This window comes from Mauremys mutica, chromosome 12 (genome assembly GCF_020497125.1).
Source record: "Mauremys mutica isolate MM-2020 ecotype Southern chromosome 12, ASM2049712v1, whole genome shotgun sequence".
NCBI lineage: Eukaryota > Metazoa > Chordata > Testudines > Geoemydidae > Mauremys > Mauremys mutica.
Window position 1 is genome coordinate 1,407,656 of NC_059083.1, and position 19,292 is coordinate 1,426,947.

The window sequence follows — 19,292 nt, forward strand, 5'->3', positions numbered from 1 at the left end:
CTCTCTCCGTTTTCTTTTATGTCAGTTTTATTTTTTCTCATTTTTTCTGGAGTGTGTGGTGCCAACGGAGAAACGTTTAATAAACAGCGATTGTTCTTTTACCCACCTTGCCTGGGGCCGCAGGGCATGGCCGGGGAGGGGGCAGGACACGGATATGGGGGGAGCTCCGGGGGGGTCGCAGGGCACAGCCCAGGAGGGGAAGCTCGCGGAGAGCGCAGGGCACGGCCCGGGGGCAGGAGTTCCGGGAGGGGGCGCAGGGCACGGCCAGGGAGGGGAAGCTCCGGGGGGGTGCGCGCAGGGCACGGTCTGGGGGCAGGAGTTCCGGGGGGGGCACAGGGCCCGGCCCGGGAGGGGAAGCTCTGGGAGGGGGGCCGCAGGGCACAGCACGGGGGTCAGAAGTTCCGGGGCGGGAGCAGGGCACGCCCCAGGGGCAGGAGGGAGCAGGGCACGGCCCGGGAGGGGAAGCTCCGGGCGGGGAGGGCGCAGGGCACGGCCCGGGGGCAGGAGTTCTGGGGGGGGTGGGAGGGCGCAGGGCACGGCCCGGGAGGGGAAGCTCCGGGGGGGGAAGGGGCGCAGGGCACGTCCCGGGGGCAGGAGTTCCGGGGGGGGGCGCAGGGCACGGCCCGGGGCAGGAGTTCCGGGGGGGGCGCAGGGCACGGCCCAGGGGCAGGAGTTCCGGGGGGGCAGGAGGGCGCAGGGCCCGGCCCGGGAGGGGAAGCTCCGGGGGGGGAGGGCGCAGGGCACGGCCCGGGGACAGGAGTTCCTGGGGGGGCGCAGGGCACGGCCCGGGGGGGGAAGCTCCGGGGGGGGGGAGCAGGGCACGGCCCGGGGGGGGAACCTCCGGGGGGGGGGCCGCAGGGCACGGCGCGGGGGGGAAGCTCCGGGGGGGGAGGGCGCAGGGCACGGCCCGGGAGGGGAAGCTCCGCGGGGGGAGGGCGCAGGGCACGGCCCGGGGGGGGAAGCTCCGGGGGGGGGGCCGCAGGGCCACGCGGGGGGGGGCAAGCACCGGGGGGGGAGGGCGCCGGGCACGGCCCGGGGGGGGAAGCTCCTGGGTCGCGGGAGCAGGGCACGGCCCGGGGGGGAAGCTCCGGGGGGGGGCCGCAGGGCACGGCGCGGGGGGGGAAGCTCCTGGGGGGGCGGGCGCAGGGCACGGCCCGGGAGGGGAAGCTCCGCGGGGGGAGGGCGCAGGGCACGGCCCGGGGGGGGAAGCTCCGGGGGGGGGCCGCAGGGCACGGCGCGGGGGGGGAAGCTCCGGGGGGGGGAGGGCGCAGGGCACGGCCCGGGAGGGGAAGCTCCGGGGGGGGCCGCAGGGCACGGCGCGGGGGCAGGAGTTCCGGGGGGGGCGCCCGGCGCACTGTGGCGCCAGGGAAGGGGCAGAGCAGGTTTTCCCGGCCTGGCGCAGACCCCCGCTTGGATGGTCTCCTGGGCTGGGCCTGGGTCTCAGCATCGCCCCGACCAATCACAGAACGCTCCCCCTCCCCCGGCCAATCAGAGTGCGGGACGAGGGGGGAGCCCGACCACTAGCCAAACGCCGGTTTCTGTGATTGGCTGGAGGAAGATCAGGCGCCCACCAATCAGCGGCTCCGGCTCCCAGGGTGCGACGCTGGGTGGCCGATCGCTGGCCTGCGTTGGCCAGGGGCAGGGCGCATCTCGGGGTGAGCCGAGCGCTGGTTGGCAGAGGCGGCGCCCCAGGGTCAGCTCTTGGTTGGCCCGCGTGTGGCAGGGGTTGGAGGTGGCTCGCGCTCGGGCAGCGGTTGGTTGGCCACGTGCTGGGGGGACTCGGGGAGGGAGGGTCTGTGGGGGAGGGGCCAGGCTCGCTTACGGTTGGGGGTGAATGTCCTTCCGCGGTTGCCTGGTGACCCAGCTAGAGTAGGAGGGGTTTCCCGGGGCTCGCTCTGGGTTGGCCCGGGCCGGGGGGGGGGCGGGGTTTCCCGGGGCTCGCTCTGGGTTGGCCCGGGCCGGGGGGGGGCGGGGTTTCCCGGGGCTCGCTCTGGGTTGGCCCGGGCGGGGGGGAGGGGTTTCCCGGGGCTCGCTCTCGGTTGGCCAGGGCGGAGGGGGCGGGGTTTCCCGGAGCTCGCTCTGGGTTGGCCCGGGCGGGGGGCGGGGTTTCCCGGGGCTCGCTCTGGGTTGGCCAGGGCGGAGGGGGCGGGGTTTCCCGGGGCTCGCTCTCGGTTGGCCCGGTCGGGGGGGCGGGGTTTCCCGGGGCTCGCTCTCGGTTGGCCCGGGCGGGGGGGGCGGGGTTTCCCGGGGCTCGCTCTCGGTTGGCCCGGGCGGGGGGGGGCGGGGTTTCCCGGGGCTCGCTCTGGGTTGGCCAGGGCGATGGGGGCGGGGTTTCCCGGGGCTCGCCTTCGGTTGTCCCGGGCGGGAGGGGCGGGGTTTCCCGGGGCTCGCTCTGGGTTGGCCAGGGCGGAGGGGGCGGGATTTCTCGGAGCTCGCTCTCGGTTGGCCCGGGCGGGGGGGGCGGAGTTTCCCGGGGCTCGCTCTCGGTTGGCCCGGGCGGGGGGGGCGGGGTTTCCCGGGGCTCGCTCTGGGTTGGCCCGGGCGGAGGGGGCGGGGTTTCCCGGGGCTCGCTCTCGGTTGGCCCGGGCGGGGGGGGGCCGTGATTTCTCGGGGCTCGCTCTGGGTTGGCCAGGGCGGAGGGGGCGGGATTTCCCGGGGCTCCCTCTGGGTTGGCCAGGGCGGAGGGGGCGGGATTTCTCGGGGCTCGCTCTGGGTTGGCCAGGGCGGAGGGGGCGGGGTTTCCCGGGGCTCGCTCTCGGTTGGCCCGGGCGGGGGGGGCGGGATTTCTCGGAGCTCGCTCTGGGTTGGCCCGGGCGGGGGGGAGCGGGGTTTCCCGGGGCTCGCTCTGGGTTGGCCCGGGCGGGGGGGAGCGGGGTTTCCCGGGGCTCGCTCTCGGTTGGCCCGGGCGGGGGGGGCGGGGTTTCCCGGGGCTCGCTCTCGGTTGGCCCGGGCGGGGGGGGCGGGGTTTCCCGGGGCTCGCTCTGGGTTGGCCAGGGCGGAGGGGGCGGGGTTTCCCGGGGCTCGCTCTGGGTTGGCCCGGGCGGGGGGGCGGGGTTTCCCGGGGCTCGCTCTCGGTTGGCCCGGGAAGACCTCGCTGCTGGGGCTCGCCCTACGGCACAACTGGCGGCAGGTAGGAGCTGAGTCTCTCCCCCCCGCCCCTGGGCTGGAGTGACCCGCCGTGGGGCTGGACAGGGCGCTATGGGGCTGGCGGACTGTGCTCTGTGGGTAGCGATGCTGGGAAGCGGTGTAGGGAGCTCCCAGGGGGCACTGCTGTGGGGTAGGTGCTTTGGGAGGGGGGTTGAGGGTCCTGGGCTGTGACACACTCATTCTACCCCCTGCCCGGGTCCCTGTGACCCCCCAGTGGGGGTGGGAGGGTTGAAGTGCTGGTAACGAACCCCAACCACTCTGCAACAGCGCTCTCCTATAACAGGCGATGCCATGGAAAAGGTGGGGGGGGCGTGTTTCTCTGGGCCCGAGCACCCCATCTGTCCTGCTCCATTGACATTTTCCTCCTGCAGCAGGCAGTGCCGGGGGTGGGGGTTTCTTGGGGCTTCAGCCCTTCCCCTCATTCTGCTCCTCCCCTGGCAGTTGCTCTCCACCCCTGTGGCAGGCAGCACTATGGGTAGGGAGTTTTTCTTAGCCTCAGCATCCTTCACTCCCTGTCTCTCCCGTTGCAGTGATCTGCCTTGGGCAGGCGGTGCCATGGAGCCAGAGACCCGCAGCATCCAGATTGAGTTCCCGCACTATGCTGCGGTGCTGCTGGAATCACTCAACAAGCACCGCTTGGAGGGCAAGTTCTGCGACATCTCCATCCACGTGCAGGGCCGGGTCTTCCAGGCTCACAAGAGTGTGCTGGCCGCCTCCTCGCCCTACTTCCATGACAAGCTGCTCCTTAACGACACCAACTGCATTGTGCTGCCCAGTGTCATTGAGCCAGAGGCCTTTGAGAATTTGCTACAGCTCATCTACTCTGGCCGTCTCAAGCTGCTGATGGAGGCACTGCCCAGTCACCTGCTGGTGGCCAGCGGGCTGCAGATGTGGCAGGTGGTGGACCAGTGCTCTGAGATCCTTAAAGAGCTGGAGGGGGGACCCTGCCGTCCCTGGTCCAGCCGGGCAAGCGAGAGCCAGTCCCCCAGTAGCAGCAACTATTTTGCTGTGAAGGATGATGGGGAGCCAGGGGGCAGCAGCTCAGAGGGGCCTGGGCATGGTGGGGTGTCATCAGGCCGGGCAGCTCCAGGCTGCCTTGACAATGAGGTGATGAAGATCCGGGTGTCACAGGAGGAAGAGGAGGAGGAAGAGGAGGAGGAGGACCATCAGGCTCAGATCTGTAGCGGCTCAATGGACAAGGCTGTGAAGATTGTACTGGAGGAAGATGAAGAGGGTGGTGGCAGAGGTGGCTCCAAGGGGCCGTCTTCAGGGGAGCTGGACAGTGCCTTCCATGGCCCCCGTGACCACCCCAAGATCTTCTACATCAAGCAGGAGCACTTTGACCCTGATGAGGCAGCAGGGGCAGCACTGGGAGGTGGTGTGAGTGCTGCGGGTGAGGCCAGCTTTCTCAAGTCGCTGGCACAGGGTCGGGCGTTGGGCATGGCTGAGGTTCAGGGCCTGTGCCAGGCGGAGTTCCAGCCAAGCAGTGAAGTTAGCTACATAATCCCTGCTGCAGGCACTGGTGCCACCTCCTCCTCCTCCATCACTGCCCCTGGCTTCACCATTAAGGCCCAGCCCCTCTCCTCTGAAGAGGCCGGGTTCCCCCAGAGCTCCTGGAAGCCAGTGGACCTACATGGCAATGAGATCATTGCCCATGCGGTGCATGGCCAGGTGGTGCATGCGCCCGTTAAAATTGTGACGGCACCTGATGGAAAGAAGTTTGGCTGCCTTTGTGGCAAGCGCTTTGCTGTCAAGCCTAAGCGTGACCGGCACATCATGCTGACCTTCAGTTTGCGCCCCTTTGGCTGTTCCGTCTGCAACAAGAAGTTCAAGCTGAAACACCACCTGACGGAGCACATGAAGACCCACGATGGGAACCTGTATTCATGCGAGGATTGTGGGCGCAAGTTCCGTGTGCAGAACTGCTTCCTCAAGCACAAGGAGCTGTGCAAGGGCCAGGGCTGGGCCACTGCTTGCTGGACCTACAAATAAAACCTGGGGTAGGACTGATGGAGGACTCCTGCCAGCCTTCTCTAGGCCTGATTTAGCCCCTGAGCTCTGTTGCTCTGTATCCTTGCGGATCTGCCCTCCTGAGCTTGGTAACCTGCTCCAGGGCCCTGGGGACACCAAAACATGAAGGGACACAAATGGGAGCTGGGCAGACCAGGGGATTTGGCCCCAGCATGTTGGCTCCCCATGCTGCTTCATGGCTTAGTGTTTCTGACATACAGAACCTGCCATGGGTCAAAGGAGGGGAGATGTCCCAGGCTAATGTTGGAGCTCAGGGCAGGAGGATGGAGCAAGAGGCTGATGGGAACCTCAAGGCTAGGGATTAACAGCCACATTACATCCCTATTCCCAATCTGGCCTTGCCCTCCTCTGAAAGAATACTGCTCTGTTGTGAGTGGACTCAACTGCTGGATCCCACATACTCTTCACTCAGCTGAGTCTGGGCAAAGCTGTGTCACTGTTCCTGCCTCTGGGTTTATAAGGCACACTCCTAGGTGTGGATTCCATGGCTGCTGCCTTTCCTTGGGACGTGGGAATCTGCAGCCCAACCACCCTAGCCACCAAAACCAGCACCTCAGCCTTCCCCAGCCCTCAACTGCTTGTACACATTCCCTCAGAATCTGCCTTGCTGTGGGCGCTCAGGGCAGATGACTAACCCCTTAGGGACAATAAGGTAGGTGAGCAAAAAACACAGGCTCAGCAAAGTGATTTCTTAATCACAGACACTTTACTCTTAAAGCAGCGGAGTGTTACAGATCTGTGAAAACCACCGTCCTGAGCTGCCCTCCAGTCTGATCTCACTCCTGCGAGACTGAGTTCTGGTCAGTGATCCAGACAAGACCGAGTCCCTACTGCGTTCTTCCCTTCAATCCTGGTCTTGTGGAGTGTGGCAGTGGGCAGCCCGCCCTTCTCCAGGAACACTCCTCTTAAACCTAGTCTCTGACCCTTCTGGACGATGTGCCCAGTCTAGGATATTCCAACCCCATGTCCTGTGAGGCCCAGTGAAGAAAACCATTGGCACCTGAACTGGGCCAGTCTTTGAATCATCCAAAGTTGATGGGCCTTGATGGTCCAGTCATTGATAGTCCTTTCCCTGGCAGGGCAGTGTCTGGAATAGACTGGCTGCATCGAAGTCAGGCAGGCTTTTCTACACAGTGCACAGAATGAGAGAGAGGCACATAAACAGAAATCAAAGCCAAATGCAATTCCCCATTTGATACAGACATAACTGTCTTCTCTTGCAGCCACTGGCTAGGTCAGTAACCTGGAGGCTACCAACCCCAGCACTGTGGCATGCATGGGCAGGATGGGGAAAGCTCATTGTGGGAGCCAAGGCCATATAACTCTAGTGGTTTTGTCCAGGTTTTCTGGTCCTGCAGGGAGGCTCCCACTGTCACGCCACCCTCATTCAAACCAGGCCCAGCGTGAGCTCCCGCTCCTGCCAGAGCAGCTCAGCCACTCCATTCCCAACCCCTTCATTGTGCTGTGAGGCACATCCCAGGCCTGGGGACTCAGATTCCCCTGTGAGCCACAGCACAGGGTTGGGGACAGGGGTAAAGGCTGGTGTGAATGTGCTGTACACTAGAGAGTGTGGGTCTTTGCGCACCCTTCTAATGGCTGGTGCACAAAGCAGGTGGCAGAGTGACATGTTCAGAGCAAGTGGTAGAGGTCAGTTTTGTGGAGCTGAAGTCCCTGGGTCACTTCCACCGTAACCCATGTGGGGGTGGGGTTGTCAGCCCCTCTGCAATCCCCTTAACCCTGCTTGATTTCTCCCCCCCTATCTTCTGGCTTCAGCAGCCTCACCCATTCTTGTCCCTGGCTTCCTGCTATGGGTGTGTTTCTTATTGGACTTGTTTTATTTGCCCTCCTTCCCACCAGTCCCCTGCCGTGGTTCATGCCCTTTGCCACTGGCATCACTGGCCTGGGTGGGAATCTGTTTCCTTGAATAACACTTTGAGCCTTCTCACTCAGCCAAAGAGGGAAAGCCATTCCCTTGTTTTTAAGTGCATGCACCTCCCTGGGTCCCCCTGCATGGGCTGTGCACACACATCTCTTCACCGCAGCCTCTGCTATTGGTGGTTAAGAACATAAGTACAGCCATGCTGGGGCAGACCAATGGTCCATCTAACCCCATATCCTGTCTTGTGACAGTGGCCGGTGCCAGATGCTTCAGAGGGAATTAATATAACAGGGCAATTTATCAAGGGGCCATCCTCTCTCATCCAGTCCCAGCTTCTGGCAGTCAGAGGTTTAGGGACACCCAGAGCATGGGGTTGTATCCCTGATTATCTTGGCTAATAGCCATTGATGGACCTGTCCTCCAGAAACTTATCTAGTTCTTTTTTCAACCCAGTTATACTTTTGGCCTTCACAACATACCCTGGCAGTGAGTTCCACAGGTTGTCTGTGTGTAGTGTGAAGAAATACTTCCTTTTGTTTGTTTTTAAACATGTTGCCTATTTAATTTCATTGGATGACCCCTAGTTCTTGTGTCATGGGAGTGAGTAAATAACATTTCCTTATTCACTTTCTCCATACCATTCATGATTTTATAGACCTATATCATATCCCATCTTAGTCGTCTTTTTCTAAGCTGAACAATTCCAATCTTTTTACTCTGTCTTCATATGGAAGCTGATCCATACCCCTGATCTTTTTTTTTTTAGTCGTTTTCTATACTTTTTGCAATTCTAATATATCTGTTGAGAAAGGGGACCAGAATTGCACATAGCATTCAAGGTGTGGCTGTACTGTGGATTTATTTAGTGGCATTATGACATTTTCTGTCTTCTTATCTATCCCTTTACTAATGGTTCCTAACATTCTGTAGCCTCTGTGTTGGGTTCAAGGATTTTAATTTCTTCCCTGTTGACTAGCTCAGAAACACTCTGTGTGGATGTGAATAAGATTAGCTTGTTCCAGAGCAGGGTGCTGCTCTAGCAGGGGGTCCATACACACCAAGCATTTCTGACCCAAGTAGCTTCAGTTTTCTGCATGTTTTCTTTTGTCCCTGCCAGGGGGAGACTGAGCTGAATCTGCCCATCTCAGCAAAGTGATGGCTGGGGAGGGGATAGGGTTGTAACTACTAATGTCTGAAGGTTGCCAGTGCCAAGGACTAGGGCGAAGGGAACCATGTAGGGCAGTGGTTCTCAAACTTTTGTACTAACCCTAAATTAAAAAACACTTTTTAATATATTTAACACCATTATAAATGCTGGAGGCAAAGTGGGGTTTGGGGTGGAGGTTAACAGCTCGCAACCCCCCTATGTAATAACCTCGCAACCCCCTGAGGGGTCCGGACCCCCAGTTAGAACCCCTGATGAAGGGGGATCCAATGGAGAGAGCTGAGAGTCACTGGCCCAGGAGCTCTGAAACAATCCCCTCGCTCTGAGGGACTGGCGGGATCCCTTCCCTGAGGGGAGGGCTGGGGGAGGATCAATCTTGCCTTGGGCTGTAGGATGGTTCAGAAACACTAGCATGGAAGGGAACATACAGGGAGAGTTCTGTGGAGAGGAAGGGTTGAGGAGAGGGGCATGAACCAATTAGTGCAGGGTTCTTGTGTGTAGCAGTTGTACAAACCCAAATGTCTATATTGTATAAAATTTTGCTATGGAATCTAAGCAGATTTGTAAGAGTTTCATTTTGACCTTCTCAGGGCTGCCACAGATGGGAAAAGGGCCAAACCCCATCCCTGATACCCACTTCATCCTTGGGCACCTGCCCTGTACTCCTCTACCCCCTCCATGGATGCCTCCCCCCATACACCCCCTGCCCCCTCTTACCCCTATACATCCCCTTCCCTTCCCTTCCCCCCACCCCCTTACCCCATACACCCCCTTCCCTTCCCCCTGCCCCCTCTTACCCCATACACCCCCTTCCCTTCCCCCCACCCCCTTACCCCATACACCCCCTCGCCCCATATACCCCACCCCCTCTTACCCCCACAAACCCCCTCCCTTCCCCTTTCCCCCTGCCCCCCTCTTACCCCATACACCCCCTCGCCCCAGATACCCCACCCCCTCTTACCCCCACAAACCCCCTCCCTTCCCCTTTCCCCCTGCCCCCTTTTACCCCATACATCCTCTTACCCCCATATAACTCTGCCCCCTCTTACCCCACACACCCCCTGCCCCGTCTTACCCCCACACACCCCTTCCCTTCCCCGGGCCCCCTCTTACCCCATACACCCCCTTGCCCCATATACCCCCACCCCCTCTTACCCCCACACACCTCCTGCCCCCCTGTAATAACGAGGACTATGGCCGCGACCTCTGACCCCGTGTGGGAACCCATCGATGGGATCCCGGGGCTGAATCGTGGCCTCGCCCCCCGCCCCCGCTGGACACGGTGCTTTCGGGCCAATCGCAGCGCCGCTTCGGATCCCTCCGCCAATCAGAAGAGCATGGGGGGCGTGTCTCAGCACTCGGCCAATCCTCGTGCAGCGAGGCTGGCTCCGCCAATCAGAAGGCTGGCTCAGGACGCTGTTGCCATGGAAACAGTTTGACTCAACCGCGGGGCCCGGTGGAAGCAGAGAAAGGGGAGGGGGATCCTCGTAACCCCGGTAACTGCCCCCCCCGTGCCCGTCACCCTCGTAACCCCGGTAACTGCCCCCCCCGCACTGCCCGTCGCCCCGTGACCCCGGTAACCGTCCCCCCGAGCCCGTGACCCCGGTAACCGCCCCCCCCCGCTCTGCCCGTCGCTCCGTGACCCCGGTAACCGCCCCCCCCCGCTCTGCCCGTCGCCCCGTGACCCCGGTAACCGCCCCCCCCCCGAGCCCGTCACCCCGGTATCCACTCACCCCCCCGCTCTGCCCGTCGCCCCGTGACCCCGGTAACCGCCCCCCGCTCTGCCCGTCGCCCCGTGACCCCGGTAACCGCCCCCCCGAGCCCGGCACCCCGGTATCCACTCACCACCCCCCCCGCTCTGCCCGTCGCCCCGTGACCCCGGTAACTGCCCCCCGCTCTGCCCGTCGCCCCGTGACCCCGGTAACCGCCCCCCCCCGAGCCCGTCGCCCCGTGACCCCGGTAACTGCACCGTGTGGGGGCGGAGCCCCATGGCGCGGCGGCGGCTGGAGCGGGCGCTGCTGGAGTCGCGCAGCAGGGAGCGGGAGGAGGCGGCCCAGGGCCCCGCACAGCTCCGCATCAGGTACCAGGTGCCACTCAGCAGCGACCCACACGGGATCTACAGCCTCCGCTTCGCTCCGGCCGGCGGGTGCCTGGCAGCCGGGTTTGGCAACGGGGCCGTGCAGGTACTGGGGGGAGAAGGGGACTATGGGGCGGTACCGGGGGGGGGGGGAGTTGGAGGGTAAAAGGCCACGTGGGTACCGGGAGGGAGACTGAGGGTAACGGAGGGGAAGCAGGAGCTGGAGGGTAACAGGGCCACCTGGGGTTGGAGGGTAATGGGGGGATGGGAGGTTGAGGGGTAACAGGGCTGTGCAGGAACGGGGGGGTACAGGGGGAGGGGAGGGGAGGTTGGAGGGTAATGGGGCTGCATGGGTACTGGGAGGGGGTTGGAAGGGGATTTGTACCGGAGGTGAGTGTAACACCATTCCCATCGCACCATCCATCCCATTCTCCATTTTCCCCCTCGAGCTCAGATTGTGAACGTGGCCACAGCCTCCCTGCACTCATCCCTTTTCCGAGGACACCGTACACGCCACGCGATCACTGCCTTGGCCTACCACCCAGGGAGACCCAGCCTGCTCCTGGCTGTGGGGGCTGATGGCATCATCTCTCTCTACAGCATGGACTCAGAGACACCGCTGGCAACAGTGACAGGTATCGGGAGACAGTCCATAGGGTAGCTTGTCACCATGTACCTGGGGGATGGGCCTTTCCCTCTTCTCCCCAAGGAAAGGGCCAGGAGCCCTGGCCCTGTGGTGTGGGGGTCGGTGAGCTGGGGGAATCCCTTCCTCACCTTTGTCCTTGTTGCTGGGGTAACAGCCCTTGCTGGTTGCTCTCCCTGTGTCTGTCCCACCCCAGAGAAGGAGAATGAGATCAATGCCATGGATTTCTGCATGGACGGCAGCACCTACGCCACAGCTGGCAAGGACCGACATATTCGGCTCTATGACAGCCACACCAACCAGGTGAGTAGAGAGGGGCATGCCAGAAGAGGGTGCAGGCTGCACATATGAGGGGAGGGGTGGTGCCTAGGGGAGGGCTCTATCTGGAGTATGGGTGGGCAGCAAGGATGGGGTGTTCTGTCTTGGGGAAGAGCCATGCCTGGAGCTGGGGTCTATGTGTGTTGCCCCTGCTCCCAGCTGTGTGTCCCAATCACCCCATGACCCAGATTCTGCTTCCCTTCCCCACAGCTGTCCCACATTCTGCAGGCTCCTGACTTCATGACTGGTGATGTGACACCAAGCAGTGGGCACTCTCGCCGCATCTTTGCCCTCCGCTTTCACCCTGGAGAGCGCCATATGTTCCTGACAGCTGGCTGGGATGACTGTGTGAAGGTCAGGCCCTGCATTATGGGTGGGTATGGATGGAGGGGTAGCAGGAGGAAAGGGGGGCGGGGGCTGTGTGTGGCCTCTGGCTAATGGGGAGGGGTTCTGGATGCTACCATTGTTACCTGTCTCTTATCTGTGCCTAGATCTGGGACAAGCGGATGGCAAAGGAGGCTCAGAGAGTGATCAATGGGCCTCACATCTGTGGCCCAGGCCTTGACATCCAGGTGAGATGTGGGAGGTGACAGGGGGACAGAGGGCATGAGTTACACTGTGTGGGCATGCAAAGTCCTGGCCAGGGCTGGTCTGTGCTGACCGTGAACCAATAGCTCTGGGACCAGGGTCACCTGCCCCCCAATACCCCATCCCCACTGGAGAAGTAACCTTTACCCACGTAGGGCAACTATGCTCTGGTACCAGCTCCTGCATGCCCTGGAGAGAGATAACGCTCCATATCTGAGCCTGACTCCTTCCCCCCCAGGGTAACTGCGTGCTCACTGGCTCCTGGGTGCCCCACAATGCACTTCAGCTCTGGGATCTACGGACATCCCAACTGCAGAAGAACCTCCCCTTTCCTGGGGGCCCCACACAGGGCCAGTTCCTCTACGCAGCCCGCTTCTGTGACCAGGACGTAGTGATGGCTGGGGGCAGCGGCACCAGTGGAGCCAGCGCCATTCACACTGGCACTAACCAGGTAAGACGGTGGACTAACCCTGCTTGGGAGTAAAGGGGGAGTAGGCATTCCCCACTTGGGGGGATGACAGTGAGAGCTAGTGGAACTGGGTTACACCTTGGGGGCAGGGGAGCAGTGTGAGCCAGGGAACAGGGTGGGGGATGTTTGGGAGCCTTGGGCGGTATGAGCCAGGGGAGCAGGGGAGGGGGTGGGGTGGGGTGATGTGAGCAAGGACAGTAGGGAGGTTGGGGCAGTGAGCAAGAATGGAGGGTGGGGCGGAGGAAGGCCTGGGATTGGGTGGTGTGAGCCAGGGCAGCAGGGTGCTTAGTCCTGGGTGACATGCTCTTTGTCTCCAGGTGCTTGGCGAGATCCTGCTGCCCAACAAACCGGTGCAGGCTGTGGCAGTAGCACCCGGTGGGCGGGTGGTGGCTGTGGCTGGCATAGGAGGGAATCTCCACATCGCAGACCTGCACTGAGCCCCAGCAGAGAGCGGGTGAGAAGGGGACAAACCTGGGAGTCACAATCCCCCCCATCTACAGTTCCTCTGATCTGTGGCTCTCCCACATGATTCTGCCCCATCAGGACTATGGCCCTCTGCGATGTCTGGGAACACAGGACCCCCAGGCTCCCCTTCCCAACTCCCCTGCACCCCTCTGTGAGACCTGGAGCATCCAGACCCCTGGCCACCTGCTGGCCTCTAATAAACTTCCTGCACCTGAAAAGGTGACTCGTGGGGTCTGTGAATGCGAAGGCCGGGCCCATGTGCTGGGAGTCACGGGGGTTGGGGAGGAGCTAGCCACTTGCTGGGAATTTATGTGGGGAGAGGAGGCCTGTACAGTGAGAATCACTGGGATTTGTGAGGGCATGGGTTTCTAAACCACTTCCTGCCACCGCTTTGTGCAGGGAAGAGGGGGCTCATCTCCAGTGGTGTTAAATTTCCCTCAGTTTGGTGAAGATAGCCCCAGCACCCCCCAGTCTTGGGCAGGGCCGCCCGGGGGGGAGTGAGGCAATTTGCCCTGGGCCCCGCAGGGGCCCCCACGAGAATATAGTATTCTATAGTATTGCAACTTTTTTTATGGAGGGGGCCCCCAAAATTGCTTTGCCCCAGGCCTCCTGAATCCTGTGGGCGGCCCTGGTCCTGGGCTCGGTCAGCCTGTGTCCATGCAGCGGCCTCTGGAACCAGGAAACTCTGTGCAGGGAGCATCTACACTGCATCTGGGAACAAGCCTCCCAGCCTGGGTAGGCAGACTTGTGCTAATGTGCTAAAAAGAGCTGTGGGGATGTCGCTGAAGGCTCACATTAGGCAGCCAATGACTACACTGCTCGCTGTCAGCTGCAATGTATCCTCCAAGGAGAGACAGCCTCCACCCTGATCCTCCCCCTCCACCCACTGCAGGGACAGCCTCCACCCTCACACACACACCCCCCTGCAGGGACAGCCCCCGCCCTCACACACACAAGCCCCCTCCCCACTGCAGCGATAGCCTCCGCCCTCATCTCCCCCCCTCCTCCCTGCAGGGACAGCCTCCACCCTCTCACACACACAAGCCTCTGTAGGAACAGCCTCCACCCTCACACACACAAGCCCCCTCCCCACTGCAGCGAGCGCCTCCGCCCTCATCTCCCCCCCTCCTCCCTGCAGGGACAGCCTCCACCCTCACACACACACACAAGCCCCCTCCCCACTGCAGCGACAGCCTCCGCCCTCATTCCCTCCCCCTCCTCCCTGCAGGGACAGCCTCCACCCTCACATACACAAACACACCTGCAGGGACAGCCTCCGCCCTCTCACACACAAGCCCCTTCCCCACTGCAGCAACACCTTCTGCCCTCATCCCCCCCCCCCCACCTACTGCAGGGACAGCCTCCACCCTCTCTCTCTCTCACACACACACACCCCTGCAGGAACAGTCTCTGCCCTCACACAAGCCCCCTCCCCGTTGCAGCAACAGCCTCCAGCCACATTCCCTCCTCCCTGCAGGGACAGCCTCCACCCTTACACACACACAGACCCTTGCAGGGACAACCTCCGCCCCAGGGGGAGGGAGTGAGGGGAATGGGGATGGAACAGGTTGGAGGCAGGCACGCTAGGCGGGAAGGCACAGCACTGCAGGCATGAGACCTCCTCAGTGCTGCCAGCTCCCAGTTTCCTCCTCACAGTGATGTGATTTTTGGCCTCTGTTGCAGTCGGTTTCCTGATGATGCAAGAAACTCTCCAGCCTTCCTGGGAATTTCAGCCCGGCACATGGGAAAACCATTCTGGTTGGCTGCCTTTCCACCTCCTGGGGACGAGCAGCCAATCAGGGCTGCTGCAGAGGCAACTGGAGCTCTTTCCCCTCCTCTCCAGAGCTGTGTCTGGGTGATGGAGGGGCAGGGAGAGCAGCCAACAACATCCTTGCAGGAGGGGAAGGAATGAAAAGAGTCCCCCTCCCTCCCCCATCCTTGCAGCTGGGAAGGGTGAAGAGAAGCAGGCCTGGGAGAGGGTGTGAAGAACCCCTGGTACTAGAGGAGGTGCAGAGGTGGGAGTTGGGGAGCACAGAATTAATGCATGAGAATGGGGGAGAAGCTCTGGAGACACCTCTGAGTCCCATCCCCACCGCCCCACCCCCACCCTGCAGCAGACCCACCTTTCACTGGAACCTGCCCAGAAAGGCAGGAGCTGTGCGCTGCAGCTGCTGAGCCGTGAGCAGCAGGAGCCAGTGCAGAGGGAGGAGATGTCTGCGGGCTCTGGCACCGGAAATCCCCGTGGGTTACAGCTGCAGTGATGCTAACCCCCCGGGCACAGCCCGAGCTGCTTCTTCAGCAAGACAAGATGTGGGGGGAGGGGTCTCCACCAAGGCTGGGGAAATGAAGCAGTAAGACTGGTGCCATCAGGATCGAGGCAGGAGACATTGCCTGGATCCAGTCTGGAGCAGCAGCAACCAGTGTGGGCATCTGCCCTGAATCCAGAGTCACTCCAGTCTGGGATCAAGGATCTTTCACCATAGGAGAAAATCGTGTTTCCCACCCATGGGCTCCTCCAGCTATAACTGCAGTGACTTTTCAGGTGAGTCCGGGTGCTGCTGTGCCGAGCGGAGAGGCTCAAACATCCACCCAGTTTGGTGTTTGTAAAGGTAAATTGGGCCATCTCTGTGCCTCAGCATGACGCGGGGAGGGGCAACATGTGGGGGAACATCCCCACATTGGATGTGACGATTGCCGGAGCCTTCGCTGTTCGTAGTGTGATGGCAGAATCCCCAGGGAGCCCTGACAGCTTAGCCAGGGTCTATGCAATGAGCTGCCTGGGAGCCATGCTTACCTCTCTAGTGCAGCGCCTAGGTCGGGTGGGGCAGGGCTCTCTCCAGTCAGTGTGGGCCCTGTGCTCCAAGCAGCCCTTCTGTTTTGCAGGTCTGGGGCAGGTGCAAGGCACTGGTGCCATGTGGGGGCTTGTCGGGGCACTGGTCCTGTCGCACCTGGTGTCCCTGTTGTGGAATATTTTCTGCTGCGTGAGGCACACGGCACACAGAGGTAGGTGTTGCAAGGGGGGAACAGTCTGTTCAGAGCACAAGGGCACAGTTCCTCCCTCCCTTAACTATAACCCCTATGTGGGGCTGGCTCCTGTCCCCTGCTCCTCTGTCTCCCAGACTGTCTTGGTGCACAGGGGGTGCTGGCTCCCATATCCCTCTTCCCTACAGGGGGTCTGTCTCCTGGGTCCCCCTCCCCATATATCTCCAGAAGGGGCTACTGCCGCCAATCCCTTCTCACCCTCTGCCTGTTGTGTGTCTTGCTGCAGAGGTCACCCTTTATCCCCCTCACTCCATGTCCCAGCCCCAACTCCTCCCTCTCCCCATCTTACTCCATAGGGAGCCCAGCTCCTCTTCTCCATGGCTCCCAGCCTCTCATGCCAGGCTCTCCCACCCACAATCCCATTCCCCACTGACTCCCTCTCCTCCCATGTCCCTGCCTGCCACACCCCACTGGCACCACCAGCATCCCAGAGATGTGTCCCACCCCTGGTTACAGCCCGTGGGGCTGATCTCTTTTTCTTACTCTCTCTCTCTTTCCTGCTCTGCCTGCCCAGATGAGTCCAGGAAGCTCTTGCCTCAGTTCAGCAGAAGGTGAGTCCAACAGAGGAAACAGCAGGAGCAACGAGTCACTGCATTGTCCGAGTCCCAGAGCATCACCACTGAGGTTCTCCTTGTGCTGTTAGGGGCAGGATCGGGGGGCAGCTTTGTCAGCCAGTGAGATGGAACAGAGGCAGGGAGAAGGGGGGAATGTCACAGGGAATCCGAACCAAGGAATAGAACCCAGGAGTCCTGACTGCCAGGCTTCCCCTCCTGCTCTCAAGCCCTAGGTCCCACTCCCCTGCCAGAGCTGGCCCAGAAATCAGGGGTTCCGATTCCCCATCCTACACATCACTACTCACTCAGCTCGCTCTGGCTGGGTGGGCCCCTGGTTTGAATTAAGGGGATTGTTACAGATTGAGACCACACAAGCATTTTTTCCCTCTCTGGGTGTGTACCGCCACCTTTCCCCACCCTCCTCTGCCGGTCCCCTGTGCATTCCCCTGGACCCTGGCTCTGAGCGATTTACGGGATGTTTGGTTTCCATCCCAGTGTGAAGCATGTGACTGAGGAGATTCCAGTCTATGGCAACATCAGTTACCTGCAGACAGGTGAGTAGCACCCGGGCCCCTCACAGGATCAGGCCTCATTGTGCTGAGGATGCCTGGTCTCTGCCCTGAATAAAAGAGCACACGTGTGCACTCACACACACAGTGTGTGTGGAGGGGAGATAATTCTGTCACCTGTTCTATGACATTACTGGTCGAGTCCCCAGCTGGCAGCAGGCATGTCAGCATCATCAATGCTGATTTGCATCTGCTGGGAGCCTGGCTCTTGGCTCTAAGAAGGGCCATTCATGGGCTGGTTTCTTGTGGATGCTGAGGGGAGGTGTTTGAAGCAGCTTTGTCCATGTGTGCAAGGAGGCAGCAGCCCCTGGGGCTGCGGATCTGCCCCCCCTCCCATCCTGCGAGTCTGTGGCTGCCCTGACTCAGGCTTCGTTAAGACAGCCAGGTGCTGCCTGTGAATGGGGGCTCCAGCTGCTCAGTACCCCTGAAAACTGGAGCCGGCTTCTATTTCTGAGCTGATTCTGGACTGTCAGCATCTTTCCCTCTCCCTCTGTCGACAGGGCAAAGTTCTGGGTTTGAAAGCTCAGTGGTTCCAGAGTCCCAGGAAGAGCAGGAATCCAGCCCCAAGGTGAGCAGAGTTCTTGGTACATCTGTGGCCAAAGACATCTGTAGCCACAGATGCCGCAGCAGTCAGCTGGGGAGCTGATGGTGCAGGGGCTGTCCCCACTGACTGACTGACCCGTGGCATTAGAAATTGGGTAGGGTTAAGCTGTGGGTGGGGAAGCACAGGGCTGGGATATCAGGGGGCTGCAGGTTGTGATTGAGGGGTGCTGGTGGGGAGGGGAGAGCGCCCAGGCTTGGAATAGTAGGGGGGTGCAGGTCTAGATGGGGTGGGAGAGCTGGGGGCTCTGTAGTTGCAATTGTTACATTCCTGTGTTCAGGGGCTGTGTGTGGAGATTAACTGCTTGCAAAGTGGCAGGAAGTGGTGAGTTATCAGCCCTGAGCATCTCTGTGCTGAGACCATCTCCTCTCCTCGACCTACTTTCTGCCATTGACTGCTGGCTGCTCCGTGTCCCACAGTTGTGTTTGCCTCCAGCGAGCAGTGGGACCACCAGGCATGAAACTGGGATGCAGTTTGCAGATGGTGGGGGTTAGCTCTGATGGACACAGCAGGTAGCACAGAGCAGGAAGGGGACACATGTGTTAGACTGAACACCCATCATTGCCTCAGAGCCCTGTTGTCACAGACACTTTAGGGCCGATGGAAGCAGGATCTGTTGAGCTGAGCTGAGGCCCTAGCTGCATTTGTGGTCTCATAGTAGGGCAGGCTGTGCGGTGAGGGGTGCTGAGGCATCCTCTGTGCAAGGAGAGGGCTGAGTAGCAGCACTGGGGAAGGCTAAAGCCCCAGGGAACAAGCTGTGGCGCACAATTCCCCAGGCACAGATGGTAGAGGGGACTCCGGGTATTTCCCTGCTCTGGAGATAATCTGGTCTCTGAGTGTTGGGGGGCTGTTAGTGCCTTTCCTGGAGCCCATGAACCCCACAGCATGGGGGTGATGCTCTTCCTGAGAGGGAGCAAAGGGACCATCCTGCTAGTCAGGGGGTGCTCAGCTCTGCCATCCCCAGCAGGAGCAAAACCCATCGCACAGGGAATTTGTTGGTTACAAGAGAGGGTGGGAGTTAGTGCTGCCAGTGGCATCCTAAGCAGCCAGAGGCCTCCACCCAACGCTAGGGCACATGTCACCCTTCCCCCGACACCTCTGCTCTGTCCCCAGAAGCCTACATGCTACGCCAACCTCAAGATGCTGAAACCCCAAGGCCGGCATCTGCCAGAATCATCAGTGGGGGGTGCTGAGATCCAGTACACAGATGTGGTGGTGACGGGGCCCAGGCGGTCAGAGCCAGAGATTTGGGGCGGGGGGCCCCTGAAGGGCAGAGAGGCTACTCGGCCGCAGTCAGAGCTTTACGCATCTGTGCATGCAGACAGGTACACAGCGAAGTTTGAGAACCAAGACTACGCTAACAACCATGCGGTTTCCCAGCTGAAGGGTGGGGGGGCTAACGGAGTTCTGTGTGCATGATCCATAGCAATAAATTCAAGCTTCACTAATGGCTCCAGTGTCTCATGTGCTGCTGAGGATACAGAAATGCCCCTGTTCCAGCAATGCCACTGCCTCAGGCTGGGGCCATGCTCGCATCCCGCCATGCTTGCTGTGTTGCTGACAGCGATTTAATTTCTGTGCCTACTTCTTCCTCAAGGAGCAAGATTCCCCAGGCCCGCTCAATAATGCACAGTTCTCCTGCCAGGGAAGGTGATGGGGAATTATACTTCTTGTACATGGTGGCAGGGGAGTATATAGCTATTAGTACAGTTGGGCTGGGTGGGGGTAGTGCCGGTCACCACCT

General features: G+C 61.1%; 3 protein-coding genes across 9 annotated transcripts; all 3 read left to right on the forward strand.

Annotated features, from left to right (window-relative positions):
- The first annotated feature begins 1,371 nt into the window (after positions 1 to 1,371).
- On the forward strand, positions 1,372 to 8,940 carry ZBTB9 (zinc finger and BTB domain containing 9). Of its 6 annotated transcripts, none has more exons than XM_044982198.1 (2): positions 1,372 to 1,693; positions 3,678 to 5,812. In XM_044982198.1, the coding sequence occupies exon 2, from the start codon at positions 3,703 to 3,705 to the stop codon at positions 5,137 to 5,139; it is 1,437 nt and encodes a 478-aa protein (XP_044838133.1). In that variant the 5' UTR covers positions 1,372 to 1,693; positions 3,678 to 3,702; the 3' UTR covers positions 5,140 to 5,812. The 6 variants fall into 6 exon arrangements, 5 of the variants coding, with proteins under 5 accessions (XP_044838133.1, XP_044838131.1, XP_044838134.1 ...); XM_044982196.1 differs by having other exon boundaries at positions 1,372 to 1,655; XM_044982199.1 differs by lacking the exon at positions 1,372 to 1,693 and adding an exon at positions 1,723 to 1,753.
- A 1,226-nt stretch (positions 8,941 to 10,166) lies between these two features.
- LOC123345391 (polycomb group protein FIE2-like) lies at positions 10,167 to 13,517 on the forward strand. Of its 2 annotated transcripts, XM_044982201.1 has the most exons (8): positions 10,167 to 10,405; positions 10,754 to 10,934; positions 11,139 to 11,245; positions 11,471 to 11,614; positions 11,752 to 11,832; positions 12,087 to 12,299; positions 12,635 to 12,771; positions 13,387 to 13,517. In XM_044982201.1, the coding sequence occupies exons 1-7, from the start codon at positions 10,211 to 10,213 to the stop codon at positions 12,752 to 12,754; spliced, it is 1,041 nt and encodes a 346-aa protein (XP_044838136.1). In that variant the 5' UTR covers positions 10,167 to 10,210; the 3' UTR covers positions 12,755 to 12,771; positions 13,387 to 13,517. The 2 variants fall into 2 exon arrangements, with proteins under 2 accessions (XP_044838136.1, XP_044838135.1); XM_044982200.1 differs by lacking the exon at positions 13,387 to 13,517 and having other exon boundaries at positions 12,635 to 13,239.
- LOC123345774 (signaling threshold-regulating transmembrane adapter 1-like) lies at positions 13,424 to 18,967 on the forward strand. Its single transcript, XM_044982822.1, has 7 exons — positions 13,424 to 13,517; positions 14,466 to 15,324; positions 15,666 to 15,785; positions 16,339 to 16,375; positions 16,874 to 16,932; positions 17,448 to 17,515; positions 18,662 to 18,967. Exons 2-7 carry the CDS (start codon positions 15,288 to 15,290, stop codon positions 18,965 to 18,967), a joined length of 627 nt encoding a protein of 208 aa, XP_044838757.1. The 5' UTR covers positions 13,424 to 13,517; positions 14,466 to 15,287.
- The last annotated feature ends 325 nt before the right edge of the window (positions 18,968 to 19,292 follow it).

What these genes read in the sequence shown, in the direction of transcription:
- ZBTB9 (XM_044982198.1), top strand. Translation starts at nt 3,703, where the DNA reads ATGGAGCCAGAGACCCGCAGCATCCAGATTGAGTTCCCGCACTATGCT.
- LOC123345391 (XM_044982201.1), top strand. Translation starts at nt 10,211, where the DNA reads ATGGCGCGGCGGCGGCTGGAGCGGGCGCTGCTGGAGTCGCGCAGCAGG. An exon ending in TTGGCAACGGGGCCGTGCAG is followed by an intron (nt 10,406 to 10,753) that starts GTACTGGGGGGA and finishes CCTCGAGCTCAG; the next exon opens with ATTGTGAACGTGGCCACAGC. An exon ending in ACCGCTGGCAACAGTGACAG is followed by an intron (nt 10,935 to 11,138) that starts GTATCGGGAGAC and finishes GTCCCACCCCAG; the next exon opens with AGAAGGAGAATGAGATCAAT.
- LOC123345774 (XM_044982822.1), top strand. Translation starts at nt 15,288, where the DNA reads ATGGGCTCCTCCAGCTATAACTGCAGTGACTTTTCAG. An exon ending in GAGGCACACGGCACACAGAG is followed by an intron (nt 15,786 to 16,338) that starts GTAGGTGTTGCA and finishes CTGCCTGCCCAG; the next exon opens with ATGAGTCCAGGAAGCTCTTG. An exon ending in TTGCCTCAGTTCAGCAGAAG is followed by an intron (nt 16,376 to 16,873) that starts GTGAGTCCAACA and finishes TTTCCATCCCAG; the next exon opens with TGTGAAGCATGTGACTGAGG.